Below are 18,405 nucleotides of genomic sequence, written 5' to 3' on the forward strand. Positions count from 1 at the left end.
TTAAACTGCCCAAGGATCTCCAGTGGCTACTTCCTCAATTAACATAATTAATATTGTACTCACTTCATTCTGAATACATTCTGCACAGCTGCCATTTACATTATTTGTCTCTACCAGCAGAATTATAGGCAGATTTTTTTTTTCTTTTTTAAAACACATGCAATCTATTACATGGTTTTGGTGTGTGATCATATACAGGACTGTACATAAGTTTTATGAAAGTGTGGAAAACCGCTGCAAAGTAAGAATGCTTCCAAAAATAGAAATGCCAATAGGTTATCTTTGCCACTTACTAAACATAAAGTGAAAAGTAAAATCAAAAGAAATCAATACTTGGCGTGATCAACCTTTTCCCTTCAAAACAGCATCAATACTTTCTGGTATACTTTACACAGTTATTGAAAAAACATGGCAGGGAAGGTGCTCCAGATATCACAAAGAACTAACCTAGATTTGCTCAAATCCTTCTGTCTCTTAATGTAAGCTCAGACAGGTCTCTGTCATCATTTCCAGGACTCAGCCTTCAAAGGGTGGTCACACCAAATATAGATTTAGATTTCTCTTTTGTTCATTCACTTAAAAACTTTTAAACACTTCTATATTGTTGAAAGCATTCTTACTTTGCAGCATTATCCCACGCCCCCTTTAAATTTTTACGTTTTACTATATATGTGACATGATGTCAAATGCAGCAGAAGTTGAAAGTGGAAAAAGTTTAATGTATAGAAAACAGCATTATTCAGTGATTATAGGCTGTAATTTGCGTTGATCCTAATTTTGATATAAGACTTCAGGTATTTTTAGTGAAGTAAATTGCCAAGATTTATGGTATTTTGAATCAGAGAGACACAAAAAAGAACAACAACAATAAATACAATTTTCATAATTCTATTTAAGGATGTTGGAGTATTGGAGAGATTTAGTACAGTAAAATGATAGATCGCTGTTGCTCAGCAAAAGAACTGTTAAACCCACAAATTACATTTACATTTTTAATTGCATATCACAGCTTAGATGGCTTTTGTGCAAATTTATTTTTAATTTTCCTTCTGGGACATCACATTCTAAACATTACTCTCTAGAAAGAGAAAGATGTGATAAATGGCAACTGGATACAGATCTGAATTACTTCCCATGATGAATGATTAAACTTTTATCACTAGATATGACAAGATCTTTACAAAGATTAAAAGATGGATGAAAAAAGCTAAATACCAAAGCTTTTGCTCGGTCACTGACATTGCTCAGGCTGTGTTACATGTCTATAGCCCAAGGCTGGACTTACACTTAAGATAGCTAAACAAAAGTTCGGGTGACTGCTACTTTTACAACCTGCTCGCCCTCAAAATATCTTGACTGGGCCTGCATGAGTTCTTAAGGAAGGAAGGGGAGTAGACTGCTGCTAGGCATGTCTGGCGGTAGTTTAGGTCCCTTAAGAACAAAAGGATCAGGCATGTTGAAATTCACAATGGAATTCATCCAATTCCATAGTCAATGGAGTCCCTTGGGCTCTATTTTTGGCTGCTATTGTAGCGGTCCATTCGTTTGTTCTTCTGGTCTTCCAACACACTAGAAGAACAGACACCAAGCGCAAATGCCAACTTAGCCAAACATGCACTACAAAATAATCTTTTGTAACCATAAACCACAACACAAGTCAGCGGCTGTCTTGCAGTAGACTGCATGCCTAGCCCGATGAAGTCCATAATTCCATAATGTAATTCACACAGCTAAGCTGCAAGAATCCTGAACAGACATTACATGTGCCATTAGGTCTGTGTGAAGTAGCATGCCCAGCGCAGAACACCTGCCACATGTAGAGTCTCATGCAAATAAAAACCGCTGCATCTAGCTCCAATGTGGATTTGTATGGTTTGCACAGGACAAGCCCGAGACTGTATAGGGCCAATAATATCAAAATTCGCAAAAAGTGTGTCCAGCAAACCAATGTATATAAAATATAACTTTTACTTCATATTCCAATAAAACAGAAACATCTTACATGTTTCAGGAGCAAGACAAAAAGAAGATACCACAGCTTAGGCGTTTCGGGACATGTTGTTGCGAACATGTAGAGTCTGTTCAGCATATCTACTACATTTTTGTGTGAATTATATTATGGACATTGTGGAACTAGGCATGGAGACTACTGTAACAGTGGAACGTGTACCCCAGGTAGGTCTGCCATGCAGTTTCAGGGAGTACTTGCCATGCCTGAGAACCACTGCTTTGGAAGTGTGAGATTTAATGAGTGCTTATATTCAACACTCCCGGAGAACTAGTGCTGCATCTCCAAATACTGTGGGACAGCAGGTGACAAACAGAGACAGGCATCAGAGGACACTGGATCAGTGTTAAGGGGGGGGGGGGGGTCGCTCATCTATAGCAGTGGGTAGTTATGTTAAAATAGCAGTTAGCTTCTGAACCATGATGCCTCCACACATGTTGTTATTTATGGCTACACAATATTACTTTGTATTGCAAGTTATAGGTATTTATAGAAAGCAAGTTGATAAAGGCTCAGAACAGCACCATACATAGTGTGTCGGTCTAACTGGAATGCCCAAATTATTCTAGAGAAAGAAGCTAAAGCAAGCAGTAAGTTTATTATGTAAAACACACAGAAGACCCATAATATTACCTGAAAAGTCATATCTAGCCGGACCCAGCCAACGATTCTTTTCACTGCCTTTTAACACATCACCATAGAAACCGTAGCCCAATAATGACACAGAGTATTTAAGAAACATTTTTTTGTGGTGAACTGAGCTCACATCTAGTGGCTGACAGTCACCTGTTGAAAAAGCAAGAAAAAAAAAAAAAGTTATGTTATGTCAATAACAGGGTGGTTTAATAGTTGTTGTTTTTTTCCTAGAAAGAGACCCAAAACTCCTCCATGTGCCATTTCTTGGATTTATAGCCTACATTCACTTGGGTAGGCCTGAAGTGCAGTACCAGGTATAAACAATGGACCAGAGAGAGGCTCTGTTTTTGGAAAGGAATACATCCTTTTTCTTCATAACAAATAACTCAAAGACTTACAAAGATAACATTTCAATATTTTACACTCTACTTCTTCCAGTATCACCAACAGAGCAAACAAGGAAATGATAGAAATGCCCTGCTGACCATTTCCCTCTCCAGTTCTAGCTCGCAAAAACATATTTTGTAAAAAGATTCTCTGCTGAAATCTTATTTTATAAAAAGAGATTGTAATCACTTGAGAAAGGCCAATTGCTTAAGAATATATAGACACAGAATTGGGTTTACTAATCGGCCTTTTTTTTTTTTTTGAACACTGAAAACGAAAGTTGGCGTTACTGTGCCAGGGCTTTTGCAGCCAAAGTGTCGATCAACAAGAAATACATTGATCGGCACTCATTTACATCAGCCCGATTACACAGGCCAACGCAAACTGAATGGCGGAGGAGCATTCTCTATCGCAACTGTTTCTCCCCCATTTGGCTGCATTGACTACACAGGGAGATATGCGGCTGACAATCTGCATCTCTTTTCCTGTATAAAAGATGAGACAGCTGACCAGTGAGCTGTTCCTCACCAGCAGGGCGATTGTCAGTACTATTATAAAAGCCTATTATTACAACAAATATTCCTAGGACCACTCCTTGTCAATATTAGTCCTGAATATTGACCAGTTTAATAGGGTCTTTAGGGTATGCACCAGATTTATCACAGTTACTGATGATGGATGATTCATCTGGGCCATCCTTAAACGATTTAGTCCAAGTTGACACAAAGTTTTAAACTGTAGTAAAGCTACATTTTTTGGTGCAGATTTTGTGACAAGGCTGAAAACAGCATCAAAAGGAATGAGAAAATATAAAGGAATCTCTTATATTACAGTCTTCTGCTAAATCTTTTGGCTTTGGCTCCAAAAAACACAAGAGCAAAACCTGTGCCACAAAAATGCAACTTTTCAACGAGTGGCCTCCTCTTTAGTTGGTCTACTTTGTGACAGATTTATACACAAATTCCAGCAAACCCTGTACTTTTTTAGCAAAACAGACACCTTTTTCACTAAACGCCCCTCTTACAATGTGAATAAAGTGCCTAATACACCTAATTAATGTGGTACACTTCATGTGGGCTAGTTTTTCAGTGCACATAATGCCCAAACTTATGCTTATTTAGTTAAGCTGCCCCATTACCAAGGGATCACGCTTACAGGCATATGTGGAAATCCTGAAGTTGGGGACAGAACATAGACTGCTTATGAAGTACAATCAATTTTATACACAACTCATACTTATCAAAGATTTATTACATCTTAGAAAAAAAACAGAAAACATAAATTTTGTACTGTAGAAGTTCTAACGTAAAGTACAAACCTAAAATGATATGTAGAGCTGAAGTCACTGGATCATTGATGCCTACAGTAGCAAAGCATACACAGTCTGTAGATCCTGGGAAAACAAAGGATCATGTTGTATTTCAACAAAAAAAAACATCCCAAGACAAAAACTCAACAGAATCAAAATTTAAAAATTGCTGTTTAATCCTCTTTATGGGTACATTTACATGTGGAGTTGTTTTTTTTTTGTTTCTATGTCATTGTTATGGTATGTTCACACAGAGGAATGTTTCCTAGCTGAAAAATTCAAGTTTAGAAAATTGAATTTTTCTGCTTGACCAAAATCTGTGCCAAATTTACATATGGAAGTTGAATTTTTCTTCCTATTGTTTACTTTACTGGGCGTTATCAGACAGAATCCTTCTGAAGTTCAAGCATGACCCTTATTTTTTCTGTTTGCTGCTGAAACTGGAAGCAGAATCCGCCTCAAATTCAGCTGTGTGAACATACCCTTATGATATTAAGAGATAAAATGTAAAAAATTATATATATATATATATATATATATATATATATATATATATATAAAAACACACAGGCATCAAACATATGCACTGCAGACACTGCACAGCCTAAGGTAAAAATAAATCATCTATGATTTTGACGGTAGCTGACTGATTCTTGGGAGCAGAGAAACTAGGTAATTCAAAGAGATGATTCCCATTACCTGTAATGTACCTCAGTATTATTATTGGAAATTCTATTCTTCATTTGCCCTTTTGAACCCATGTTACAAGGAGTTAATAGTATCCTTGGATAATGTCTAAGTTCAGGTTTTGCCATTTGTGATATAAAAAGTAACATACAAAGGTTGTCTGTCAAGATCATTAAATAACTAAGATAGTAAAAACAGGGGGGGGGGATGAAAAACAGAAATGACTGCAATAAAATATACCTACTGAAAATGAAACGTGATAGTTCAGCTGGTTATAAGATTAGATTTTACTCCCTGAAACGGCCAGAAAATTGGTGACTTTCATTTATTTCTCTTTTCTGCAGGGAAGAGCTGGAACCTTGCCCGGCTTGAGCTACTGTACTGTATGTTAAATCCAGTTTTACTAAGCTTGTAGTAAAAGCCGCAATGGATCAAACCGCTGTGCAGAAGCGGCCCTATTTCTATCACTGCCCACATAAAAAGTTTAATGTAATTCCAAGGGCATATGCTTCTCAAGAAAGGATTAGTCTTTGCAGCTCTTAGGAAAAAAAATGGTGCTTCAATAGAACTATACGCTCAAGTCAACACATCAGATAAATCTCAGTCTTTGACATATTACTAATAAAACCTCTGCCTTACAGAGCAGTAGGATTTCAGAGGTATTTATTATATTTTGAGTTTGTTGCAATAAGTCAAGACCTCAGGAAAGAAATTGTGCTGTGTATAAAAGTATAAGAGGGTGGGGAAGCTGACTAATAAGGGGAGCTGTGTAACCAGTCCAAAGAACATTCATAAGAGCCCGGCAATGCACAAGAGAGTACACTTCATCATTACAAGGATGAGTACAGTGCCGCTAAAGGCTCTCATTTATTACCAGGCCTTGGGCTACACTTAAAACACGCATTGTCAAGGCACGACAAAAAAGCAGCATGATAGCCACAAACAGACAACTAAAATGCTCTTTTAATAAGGTCCAGGAGAGCAATATGTCACACCCTCTACATCAGCGTCTAAAAAGATCAAGTAGATTAAAGCCGCTCTAGCTTCGGCCCTATGCCGGTGGTCATACAACGAACACAATATTATAGTTGGGAAGAAAACTTAATTTACCAGAACTTTACAACTACATGTTTACACACTATACTGTGCGTATCAGGGAATCTGATCATATACTGAGATTATACAATCTGCAGAAAATTGGAGAATCGCAGAGTAATGCTCCAAGTGACTACAGCACTCATTGTGGGAATTGCCTTTTCAGCAAGGACAAAGTCTGTACTTAATAATGGAGACATTTCCTCTCACAAGGAAGGTTATCATTTCGATCATTTATGTCAATAGCAGCAGAATTCTACTTATTGAAATGTGTATAGAGAAAATATAAGAAACGTGTTTGGTTCATTGGCAGCTATTAAAAAGAACTTCACAGTACATAAGATCATAGTATAATGGTGCAGAATTGTTAAAGAGGGCCTTTCACTATTTGGGGCACATGCGGTTTAATACACCACTAGAAAGCCAACAGTGCACTGAATTCAGCGCACTGTCGGCTTTCACGTTCTGTGCGCCTAGTGAAGAGTTATCTGTGCCGGTACTGTAGCTCTTCACCATCAGGAGGGCATTTCTGACAGTCAGTCAGGAACGCCCTTCCTCACAGCAGTATCTATAGCGCTGTACTGTGACATGGGGCGTTACTTACCACCCAGCGATGACGCTGAGAGGTGAGGAATGCCCCCTCCAGTACTCGTCTATGGACGAGGACTGTGAGGAGAGGGAAGGGACTTTCCTCACCAGTCTCACAGTACAGTTCAATAGGCACTACTGTGAGGAAGGGCGTTCCTGACTGACTGTCAGAAACACCCTTCTGACAGTGAAGAGCTATGGTACCGGCACCAATAGCTCTTCACCTGGTGCACAGAACGGGAAAGCCGTTCAGCTTTCTAGTGGTATATAAAATCGCAGGTGCCCCAGATGGTGAAAGGCCCTCTTTAACATTAGCTGGGTTCACATGTGCATTTTACTCAGTTTTTCAGAAAGAAAAAAAAAAAAAAACAGATCAATTTATACAATCAGTAATTTTCATTCAAGTTTTAAAACTGTTTAAAAAGTATCTAGAACACTTAATAAAAGCAGTGCTAGGCAAGTTAGGCTTTGTTAGTGAAAGTTACACCAGAATTGTGGGGCATTCTGCTTAGTACATCTCACTTATGATCATTAAAGGGGTTGTCTAGAATTACAATAATGATTGCTCCCTTTTCACTGCTGATCATCAAGGACAGCACCGTACATTTTATAATGGCTGTGCTTGGTTTTGCAGCTCCACCTCATTCATTTGAACAGGTCTACAGAATGTCCATGTGAACAGCATTTATTATCTTGAGACAATGACCCTTAAGGGAATTGAACAAACTGTTCTTGAAGCTGGTGTTAGAAGAAGAAATATGGCCAAGCATAAGAATCTGATTGACTTCGATGAACTACATGGCAGAGTTCACAGTGTTGACTTGGACTTCAAAATTAAGAAATCTGACTGAGCATCTGTGGGACGTGCTGGAAAAGCAACGCCATTGTAACGTACAAGATGGAAAGGATCTGCTGCTAACATCTTGGTGCCAGAAACAATAAAACATCTTCAGAAGTCTTGTGGATTGCATGTATCAATGAGTTAGAGCTGTTTCAGCAGAACAAGGGCAGAACTACACAATATTAGGTGGTTGGTTTTAATGTTAAGACTTATCAGTGAAGGTTTTGATAGATGCATGTGACAATCTCAGAATTAAAAGGGAGCCTGTCACCAAAACGGTTTCTATTGAACTATAAGCAGAGTCAGATAGACAAGGTGCTGAAATATTAGCTTTGTCCTGATATTCCAATGAGCTGCTTGGAGCAACAAGGTCATCGACATTGTTCCCATCACACCAAAGATTTACCTCCCTGTATAATAAGATATACAATTTTCCAGTAGACTTTCTGTATCAATTCCTCTCGATTTTTTGGGGAGGGATCTATGCTTGCTGTCACATGATACACAGTCCATGGTCATGTGATGTACACACACAGGTGCACAGGTCATTATAGTCACAGTACAGTAATCAGACATCTGCCTGGTGACGAGTTGTGCACCTGTGTGACAGTCACATGACCATGGACTGATTTTTAGCCAGAGGGAGTGAGCAGAATGTACGAGAGCAAGCAGAAATCTAGAAAACCATCAGGAATTAAAACAGAAAGTATGCTGGAAAATTCTATAAAATTTTCATTATACAAACAATAAAATGTGCGTTTAAATGTCTGTCTGCAACCGTTCAACTTTTAACCCTTTACCCACATCCATACTAGTAGTGCAGATGTTGGGTATTTAGCTATGTAATATACAGCAAACATGTGACAGCAATGTGCACAATCAGTGCCCGCACTGATCATGCACATTATATTCCCCGACCCCTAGGCCCTTGGTCAAAGCCATTTTAGGTTAAGGCCCTACCTTGAGGAAACACTGATTTTTTTTTTTTTTTTTTTGCTGCAGATTTTGTTGCGGTTTTTTGAGCCAAAGCCAAGTATGGCTACAAGAGGAAAGGCAGATATATATAAGGTTCTCCTACTTCTACCTTCTGCTCAATCCACTCCTGGTTGTGGCTAAAAAAAAAAAAAAAAAAACGTAACAAAATCTGCAACAAATAAAAGTTATAATAAAATAAAGGGTAGACTGGCAACAATCCATTAATATGACAGATGGGAATCTATTGAATGCACCCAGGTTTGTCATTTTATTAGTTGGATTACAGGCTGCATCAGGTGGGGCTCTAAAAATAAAAGTATATAAGAAAATATTATATACTGTGTGTGAGTATAATAATAATATATTCTAATTCAAATCACCCTTTCACTTTCTTCTTTTTTTTTTTTTTTTTTTGCTGTTCTACCTTGCATAAAAAGTGATCAAAACAATAGGCATTGCCCAAAATGGTAAGAATAAAAATTACATCTGGCACTGCAAATGAAAGAAGCCTTGTACATACAAATGTAAAAAAAAAAAAGTTATGGGCTTTGGATTTTATAAGGGGATAAAATGTTAAAAAAATGATATGTCTATCTTAATATTATATTAATTTAAGAAGTTATGGCTTCTGGAAGGCAGAGTAAAAAATGAAAACTGGAAAATTGCTGCTGCGGTAAGGAGTTAAATAAAGCTTAAATGTAAAGATGGGGAGAAAGCTTTTGACATTTTTCCATTATAGGAACATTTGTTCTTGAACTTGCATGAACAAACATTTCTCTACAACTGGAATGAATTTCCCATGAATAAACAGTGAGAAAGATCAGCTATAAGAACAGAACACCTGCAGGAGTTGGCCACTTTCACTCCAATATTGAGAGGCCAATCTTATGGTTTCCATAAAATAAAATGTACAATTTTACAATATACTTTCTTTAAAAAAATTTTTTATTTTTTTTTTGATTTCTGCTTGATGTCATTCATCCGTTTAATCCCAGTGTATAAAAATCAGTCCATGGTTACGTTTTATACAGTCCATGATCATGTGATCTGTCACACAGGTGCACAGCTCATTATAGTCACAGTACAGTTATCAGATATCTGCCTGATAACAAGCTGTGCACCTGTGTGCTCATCACATGACCAGGGACCATTATATTCCGCAACACTTTACAGACAGTGTCGGTCACTGTCCCATATAGGGCTCACAATCTAAATTCGATATGAGTGGTTCTTTGTAGTATGAGAGAAAACTGGAGAACCTTTCAGAAACCAACGCAGGGAGCACATACAAACTCCTTGCAGAGGTTGTCCTTGACTGGATTCGAACCTAGGACACCAGTGCTGCAAGACTCCAGTGCCAACCATAATTAATACAGAAATTATATTGTAAAATTGTACAACCTTTTAAAATATAAAGAATAACATGTCTCTCACTTTTGGACAAAGTGGTCAACTCCTTCTTACTCTACAAATACAATAAAAAGGATATTCTCTAGCTTTCAGTTTTTCTTGCATGACACTGATACATTTCTGAAGAAATGCAACAAACTCAGGATGGGCCATTCATTTGGCCCTATATTTCCATCGCCTGGTGTATCTGAACAGGAGTATTTTTTTGTTTTGAATTCAGAATTAGCTTTTTTTTTTTTTTTTTTTTTTTAACAAAGAAAGCAGGTTTAGTACATCAGAGTAATCACTAGCATGTGATTAAAGATTGTCCATTTATTTTCTATAAAACAATATATACATAATAAAGGCTTACAACTTTGGAAATAGTATAGTGTCCAGATTTTTTTCAGAACAAGACAATAGCTAAAAGGTTTAGATAGCATAATGTCTATGTTTGATACCACATAAATGCGGTAGAGAAAAGGCATATTATTAGAATAGTCATTATTATTTATATATCATAATAATTGCAAAGTAAGAGAGGAATTAAAACAGGTCTAAGCCTGAGTGGGCATGGGTTCACACTACCGTTATTCAATGACCGTTGTTCTCATCTGTGAAAGGATGAAAGCAAAGGACATTAAATGATAGATGATGAACGATCATGTGGATAGGGGCAGAGCTGTAATACACTCTCTCATCGTGGGCAAGCCATTTACAAATTATACCTGTTTAAGGTGACTTTTCAGGATAAGCTGCCTTGTGTGGCATTTTTCCCATCTGCAGGCTCTATCCATACTGCATCTGTGCAGTGCTCCCTGAGAAGTTAGATGGAGACTAGCTGCTATACACTGCACACAGTAAGTGGAGGAGAATCTGTTCCTTAACAGAGATGAGCGAGTAGTGTTTGATCGAGTAGGTGTTCGATCGAATACTACGGTATTCGAGATACTCGTACTCGATCGAACACTACTAGCTGTTCGAAGTTTAAGGTTCGATGCAGAACGCTATACATTCTGCCAATCAACGCTGGTTCTTCTCTTACCTTTCCGAAGTCTTCTCCGCGCCGCGTCCCCGCGTATTCTTCCGGGTGGAATTCACTCTGCCTAGGCATCCGGCCTAGGCAGAGCCGACTGCGCATGTGCGGGCATGCCCTTGCATGCGCAGTCGGCTCTGCTCAGGCGTCGGGCCGGGCAGAGCAGACCGCGCATGCGCAGTCGGCTCTGCCTAGGCCCCGATGCCTAGGCAGAGTGAATTCCACCCGGATGACGCTGCGGGGGCGCTGCGCCGGGAGAAGACTTCAAGGGGAATGCAGCCCGACCGTCACTCGTGGACTTGGTAAGTATAATTGTATCGAATTTTGCCTACCCATGAAACGAGCATTTCCCCCCATAGACTATAATGGGGTTCGAAATCCGTTCGAACAGCCGAACAGTGTGCAGCTGTTCGAATTGGATGTCGAACCTCGGACATTTTAGTGTTTGCTCATCTCTATTCCTTAACCGTTTCTTACTCATACATAAATAGCTGCAGGGCATACATAGTACTTAGTAATAACATACATATAATATTTGGGCTTCTATAGATCTAGATTTCCAGCATTAGCTAATGTGTCTTACTCCTTCAGCCTCTTCATTATCCTCGAAATTGACTCTCTCTGTAATCTTTGTTAAACCCATCATCTTATAATCTGCTGTTGTATTGGTTTGTGCAAAGCGTGTTGAAATGACAGTAACCATCTAATTTTGTTACAGTTGTTATACCAGTCACTCTTCATCCAAATCATACAACCAGGAACCAACGTACTGATCATATGCCCATGAACTAGAGCAACATTTCAAATCAGGCAATATAACAAAATTTTATTTTCAAGTTTAGACACAAGGCAATTTCCTACAGCAATAGGATCAAGAAATATGATTTGATATTAAATGATTTGATGTGTACAGCAGAAATGAGCAGGGTTGTCTTAACAGCTTCCCATTGCTCATTTGTTCTAAGAGAGTGTATCAAATCACACAATAGCACAATTCAATAACAGGTTATTCATTTGATAGAATACATTATCTGCATACAATGCTAAACCATTTGCAACACATAAAGTAAAGGTTTTTTAGCATCAAAAAAATGACATGAAAGTATAAAATGATTGACTAAAGTCTGAAAGAAGAGGACATAAATGACCCTACCCAGGAGCAGAGAAATGTAATGAGTATATGCACCCAGTTCAATCCTCATTGATGATAGCATGAACCAGAATGTATAATCATTTTGATATGCTTGCTCTGTACCATACTTAAAATAGCTTTTCGAGCAGTGCAAGGTCACATATGGAATATTAAAATGAGCTGCATCACTGAGCAGAAAAGTCAATGTCACAAAATCACAAACGAAGCAGAACAATATGAGGTCAGCATGAACATAATTAGTCCCCTTACCAGCAGGAATAATGCCAATCCTCATATTGCAACGAGATAATGGGACTTTGGGATTGTTATGATCGACATCAGCATCCTTTTGTACCCGGCCTACGAGGCCATGAAGCACTTCACTGAACATTCCATCGCCACCAACACAAACAATGCTGCAGGTGAGGAGAGATCTCTGTTAGAATACACACACAAGAATCACAGCAGCTCCTGTGACATGAGAGCAAACAGACTGCAGGAGATGTTGACTGTACGAGCTGAAGCCCATTCTCCAGTGTATGATGTTACTCGAAACAACATAAAATAACATCAATTTTCTGTTAATTTGTGCAACATAATGTCTTTTCCCTTCTGGCCAAAAAGAATAAAAGAGATGAAGTAAGGCTTCATTATATTTTGGGCCTTTTCATACTTGTATGCAAGCTGCAGCATCTCTAAAGTTAGACATACATCACAGCAGTCATCAGAGCCCCACCAAGTGCGGAGGGACTCATGACTGATACACATCTTATGTGTGTGAGGGCATGCCGACTCTTGCAATGGCAGATGTTAGGAGAAAGAAAGATCAGTTATGCTGGATTTTAACATGCTGGTTCCTTTCTTCTCCTAGGACAGAACACGCTGCTAGTATCTGGCTGGAGTTCATTTACCTCTCGGCATTGTGAACAAAATGCAAAAACTCAGTGCTCATTCATATACATGGGTTAACTGGGAAGGAAAGCTGTCAACATTCAACCAAAGGTTATTGAGAGTCTATGGAGAGCTTAGGACTGAGCTGCAGCATGACAATGGATTGGGGCCAGGAAATACAGTCAGTACTGTATATGATCGGATTTCCCAGACCGTATTCCTCCATGTGCAGGGGTCCTTAGCCTTCTGCTTGTGTAGCCTGTTCAGCAGAGAAAGCCTAAAGATACATTACTGCATATATCCATCCATTCTTGTGCCAAAAATGCAACAAGTGTGTGTCAGAATACTGGCATGTTTACCTTATTACATTCCCTCCAATGAGTTTAAGGTAAAAAAAAACCCCAAAAAACTTACCCATCGTATTTTTCTAAATTGACCTCGTACAAGTTATCTCTCGCGTGGTTTGCATATTCAGTCACTGTAAAAGGTAGAAGTATAGTAGTGGGTTAAATGAGAATACATCTACATAAACCTTGCCACTACTTGCAAGAGATACTTGTTGTAGTTGTATAAAAGCTTAGAGCTTAGATATATACAGTGTATATATATATATATATATATATATATATATATATATATATATATACACACATATATATACTAGCTGGTACCCGCGACTTCGTCTGCGGTGATTGTAGCAGTGGGTATATACAGGCATGGGTAAGGTTTTCGTAGTGTGTATAAGGTATGGGATATGAAATGTAACTTTGTATCTTGTTTTTGTTGTAATTCAGAGAGTACGTGAGACTTTTGTGTTGAAGTTACTTTGTATTTGAGCTGCTATATATACGGTGTTGTGAGAAACTTTACATAGTGACTTTGGGACAGAGGGATTTGAAGTTAACCCTTTCCCGCCGATGGCATTTTTTGATTTTCGTTTTTGACTCCCCTCCTTCTAAACCCCATAACTTTTTTATTTCTCCGCTCCCAGAGCCATATGAGGTCTTAATTTTTGCGGGACAAATTTTTCTTCATGATGCCACCATTAATTATTCTATATAATGTACTGGGAAGCAGGGAAAAAATTCAAAATGGGGTGGATTTCAAGAAAAAATGCATTTCTGCGACTTTCTTACGGGCTTTGGTTTTACGGCTTTCACTGTGCAACCAAAATGACATGTCCCCTGTATTCTGTGTTTCGTTACGATTCCGGGGATACCAAATTTATATGGTTTTAGTTACATTTTGACCCCTTAAAAACAAATCCAAAACTGTTAAAAAAAATTTTTTTTGAAAAGTCGCCATATTCCGACAGCCATAACTTTTTTATACGTGCGTGTACGGGGATGTAGAGGGCGTCTTTTTTTGCGGGGTCGGGTGTACTTTTTAGTTCTACCATTTTCGGGAAATGTTATTGCTTTGATCACTTTTTATTCAAATTTTTATCAGAATCAAAACAGTGAAAAAACGGCGGTTTGGCACTTTTGACCATTTTTCCCGCTACGGCGTTTACCGAACAGGAAAAATATTTGTATAGCTTTGTAGAGCAGGCGATTTCGGACGCGGGGATACCTAATATGTATGTGTTTCACAGTTTTTAACTACTTTTATATGTGTTCTAGGGAAAGGGGGGTGATTTGAATTTTTAATCCTTTTTTTGTTTGTTTTTAATATTTTTTTTACTTTTTTTAAACTTTTTTTTTTGCATTTATTAGACCGCCTAGGGGTATTGACATGGGTGGGCGGTGTCGCGGATTGTCAGAGCGGTGGGGGTTGGCAAACATGGCTGCTCCGGAGCGTTAAAGAGAGCCTCCTGGAGTATCGTTAAGGTGAGGGGCAAAGTGGTAAAGTATATGTATATGAGATTGTGTGGGGTTAGGGGCGAGGCTGAAGAGGGCAATATGAATTTTGGGGCTTGCTATGGTCCAAAGTGTGTGAGATTGCAGAGATGGTGGTGTGAGTTTGGGGTTTGTGGGGGTCCTGGAAAAAACGTATGTGCGCTATTGTGACGAAAAGTAGCCTATTGCGCAATGGGGTGTATTAACTATGTTTGTGGAAAATTTCAGCCAAGTCGGTCGAGCGGGTTTTGCGTGATTGACTAACAAACATCCGAACACACAAACCCACAAACATCCAAACTCACAAACTTTCACATTTATAATATCAATAGGAGATATATATATATATAGATATATATATATAGAGATATATATATATATATATATATATATATATATATATAGAAATACTTAACTCGATGGATTTAGTTGGTGCAATTTAACTGACCTTCCTGTGTGCCTAGTACTAAAGATAACTCTAAGAAGGACTTTACATAACACGACTAGATGTACATCACTTACTTCAATGCAAAAATTCTAATCAGAAGTTTTATAACCAAGTAAAATACATCTACGATATAGAACTGGAGCAAACAAGCCAAGTAGCAATGACCTAAAAGGCAACAATTTATATATTCTGCCAATTAATACAGCCATGGTAATTAGCATGAACTCCCTAGTGCCGGCACAGAAGGCAGAGGAAACTGAAAAATCCCTTTAAATTAAAGTGAACTGAAAGCGAGCAGATGAAATATTGGAATACTGACAAAGCTGATAATTACTACAGTTCCAGATTTCTAAGATGTTGCTGCAATTATAAAGATAAAAATAAAACAGCAATGTGCAATTTATCTGACACTGTATCATTAGCGGTGACAACTGCAGAATGTGCCTTAGCTGTGAATGGCATTCCGTCATCATGTTCCAATAGCAACATCACTAATGATTAGCAGACCAGCTATCACCTTCTGCCAATGCCCTGAGATGTACAATAGGAAATTACGGATAACAGTCCCTGCATTATAAAACAGAAGAGCTTTCACAGAAATAAAAAAAACTTAACTCACTAAAACATACATCTCCCAACCCGTTCCATTAAATAATGGGGAAAATAAAACCAAGAGAAAAAGCACAATACAGCATTGAGAATTTGCCATTTCACATTCACCACAGTGTTACAGCAAAGACAAAATATTGATCCCATGGGATATTTAATCATTGTCCTGCCTATTTTGTAAAAGCTGATACTAATGTAGTCAAATATTATATGGTGTCACATCAATCAATATATTTTAGAAGACAGCATTTAGGAGAAAAAAGATACCCATTCTATCCAGTCACAGCTAAAATTTGCTTTACAGAGGAAGTCATATAAAGTCACTGGTAGATGTGCTTTACACTACTACTGATGGTGGTGGTGGTGACCTCATGAAAACTGGAACAGATGTACATGTAGAGCGTATGTGTCAGCAGCATCATAATCTCAGATCCTTTCTCTAAGCAGCCATCAGGGAGCACAGGTGCAGGTTACTAGGATGTGGTCCTTGAGTTCATGCATAGAAAGGTACTGAAATCTCAACTATATCCAAATATATGTAATAAGGTAAGGCTGGAGTCACACCTGGATTGCACCAGGATTACCTGCAAGCAGGGCTTTTCTCTCTGCCTTTTTCCACCTTTTTTGGGCAGAAACCTGATGGACCCCATTATAGTCTATGAGGTCCACAGATAACCACTTTTTTTAAGCAGAGTAGGCTTCTGTTTGTGGGGTCCCAAGCAGACCCACGAACAAAAACCTGAACGCAGGTGTGAACCTACCGTAACATCCCTCTAAAATAGTTTCATCATAATAAGCCTTAGGGAAGGTTCATATCTGTGCCCGTGCGCGCTTTAGGCAATCCAGCTGGTTTTCAGTCTTCTGGCCCGAGAAAATAGACAGGGGACGGAAATCCAGTAGTCAGTTTTCAAACCCATTCAAGTGAATGGGTTTGAAAAGTGAGCGCCCGTGAGCGTTTTGTACCTGTCTGCGGCGAAACCGCTTTTTTTTAACAGGACACAAGTCCAAGTCCAAGGACAAGTCCTGCATGTCTGACATTAAGTCTGGCTTACAAAAAAACGGTTTTGCCGCGGACAGGTACAAAAAGCTCACTTTTCAAACCCATTCACTTGAATGGGTTTGAAAACTGACTACTGGGTTTCCGTCCCCTGTCCATTTTCTCGAAGCAGAAGACTGAAAACCAGCTGGATTGCCTGAAGCTGACATGGACACAGATGTGAACCCGCCTTTAATGATATAATACCTTGCTTAACTTGTACAGCCTAATGGACATAAACTGGGTCTGTGCACCTGCTTTTATACTCTTGTTTATGTGTTCTGTTTTTAGGTTTTTAATATTTTTTTTCTAAAATATATCTATAAAAAAAAAAAATTATATATATATATATATATATATATATATATATATATATATATATACACACACTCACCAGCCACTTTATTAGGTACACCATGCTAGTAACGGGTTGGACCCCCTTTTGCCTTCAGAACTGCCTCAATTCTTCGTGGCATAGATTCAACAAGGTGCTGGAAGCATTCCTCAGAGATTTTGGTCCATATTGACATGATGGCATCACACAGTTGCCGCAGATTTGTCAGCTGCACATCCATGATGCGAATCTCCCGTTCCACCACATCCCAAAGATGCTCTATTGGATTGAGATCTGGTGACTGTGGAGGCCATTGGAGTACAGTGAACTCATTGTCATGTTCAAGAAACCAGTCTGAGATGATTCCAGCTTTATGACATGGCGCATTATCCTGCTGAAAGTTGCCATCAGATGTTGGGTACATTGTGGTCATAAAGGGATGGACATGGTCAGCAACAATACTCAGGTAGGCTTTGGTGTTGCAACGATGCTCAATTGGTACCAAGGGGCCCAAAGAGTGCCAAGAAAATATTCCCCACACCATGACACCACCACCACCAGCCTGAACCGTTGATACAAGGCAGGATGGATCCATGCTTTCATGTTGTTGACGCCAAATTCTGACCCTACCATCCGAATGTCGCAGCAGAAATCGAGACTCATCAGACCAGGCAACGTTTTTCCAATCTTCAATTGTCCAATTTCGATGAGCTTGTGCAAATTGTAGCCTCAGTTTCCTGTTCTTAGCTGAAAGGAGTGGCACCCGGTGTGGTCTTCTGCTGCTGTAGCCCATCTGCCTCAAAGTTCGACGTACTGTGCGTTCAGAGATGCTCTTCTGGCTACCTTGGTTGTAACGGGTGGCTATTTGAGTCACTGTTGCCTTTCTATCAGCTCGAACCAGTCTGGCCATTCTCCTCTGACCTCTGGCATCAACAACGCATTTCCGCCCACAGAACTGCCACTCACTGGATGTTTTTTCTTTTTCGGACCATTCTCTGTAAACCCTATAGATGGTTGTGCGTGAAAATCACAGTAGATCAGCAGTTTCTGAAATACTCAGACCAGCCCTTCTGGCACCAACAACCATGCCACGTTCAAAGGCACTCAAATCACCTTTCTTCCCCATACTGATGCTCGGTTTGAACTGCAGGAGATTGTCTTGACCA

The 18,405-nt window shown here is 38.9% G+C and overlaps 1 protein-coding gene across 2 annotated transcripts in view; it reads right to left on the reverse strand.

Moving 5' to 3' along the window:
* CERK (ceramide kinase) overlaps window positions 1-18,405 on the reverse strand; it is a 69,260-nt gene that overhangs the window by 12,934 nt on the left and 37,921 nt on the right. Inside the window, exons 6-9 of one of the 2 annotated variants that reach the window (XM_075274177.1) lie at window positions 13,389-13,452; window positions 12,354-12,499; window positions 4,350-4,424; window positions 2,642-2,794 (exon numbers count right to left, since the gene is read on the reverse strand). In XM_075274177.1, coding sequence (XP_075130278.1) covers window positions 2,642-2,794; window positions 4,350-4,424; window positions 12,354-12,499; window positions 13,389-13,452 — 438 coding nt within the window. The remainder of the gene's footprint in view (window positions 1-2,641; window positions 2,795-4,349; window positions 4,425-12,353; window positions 12,500-13,388; window positions 13,453-18,405) is intronic. The other variant, XM_075274178.1, reaches the window with a different exon arrangement.

This window comes from Leptodactylus fuscus, chromosome 5 (assembly GCF_031893055.1).
Source record: "Leptodactylus fuscus isolate aLepFus1 chromosome 5, aLepFus1.hap2, whole genome shotgun sequence".
Taxonomy (NCBI): domain Eukaryota; kingdom Metazoa; phylum Chordata; class Amphibia; order Anura; family Leptodactylidae; genus Leptodactylus; species Leptodactylus fuscus.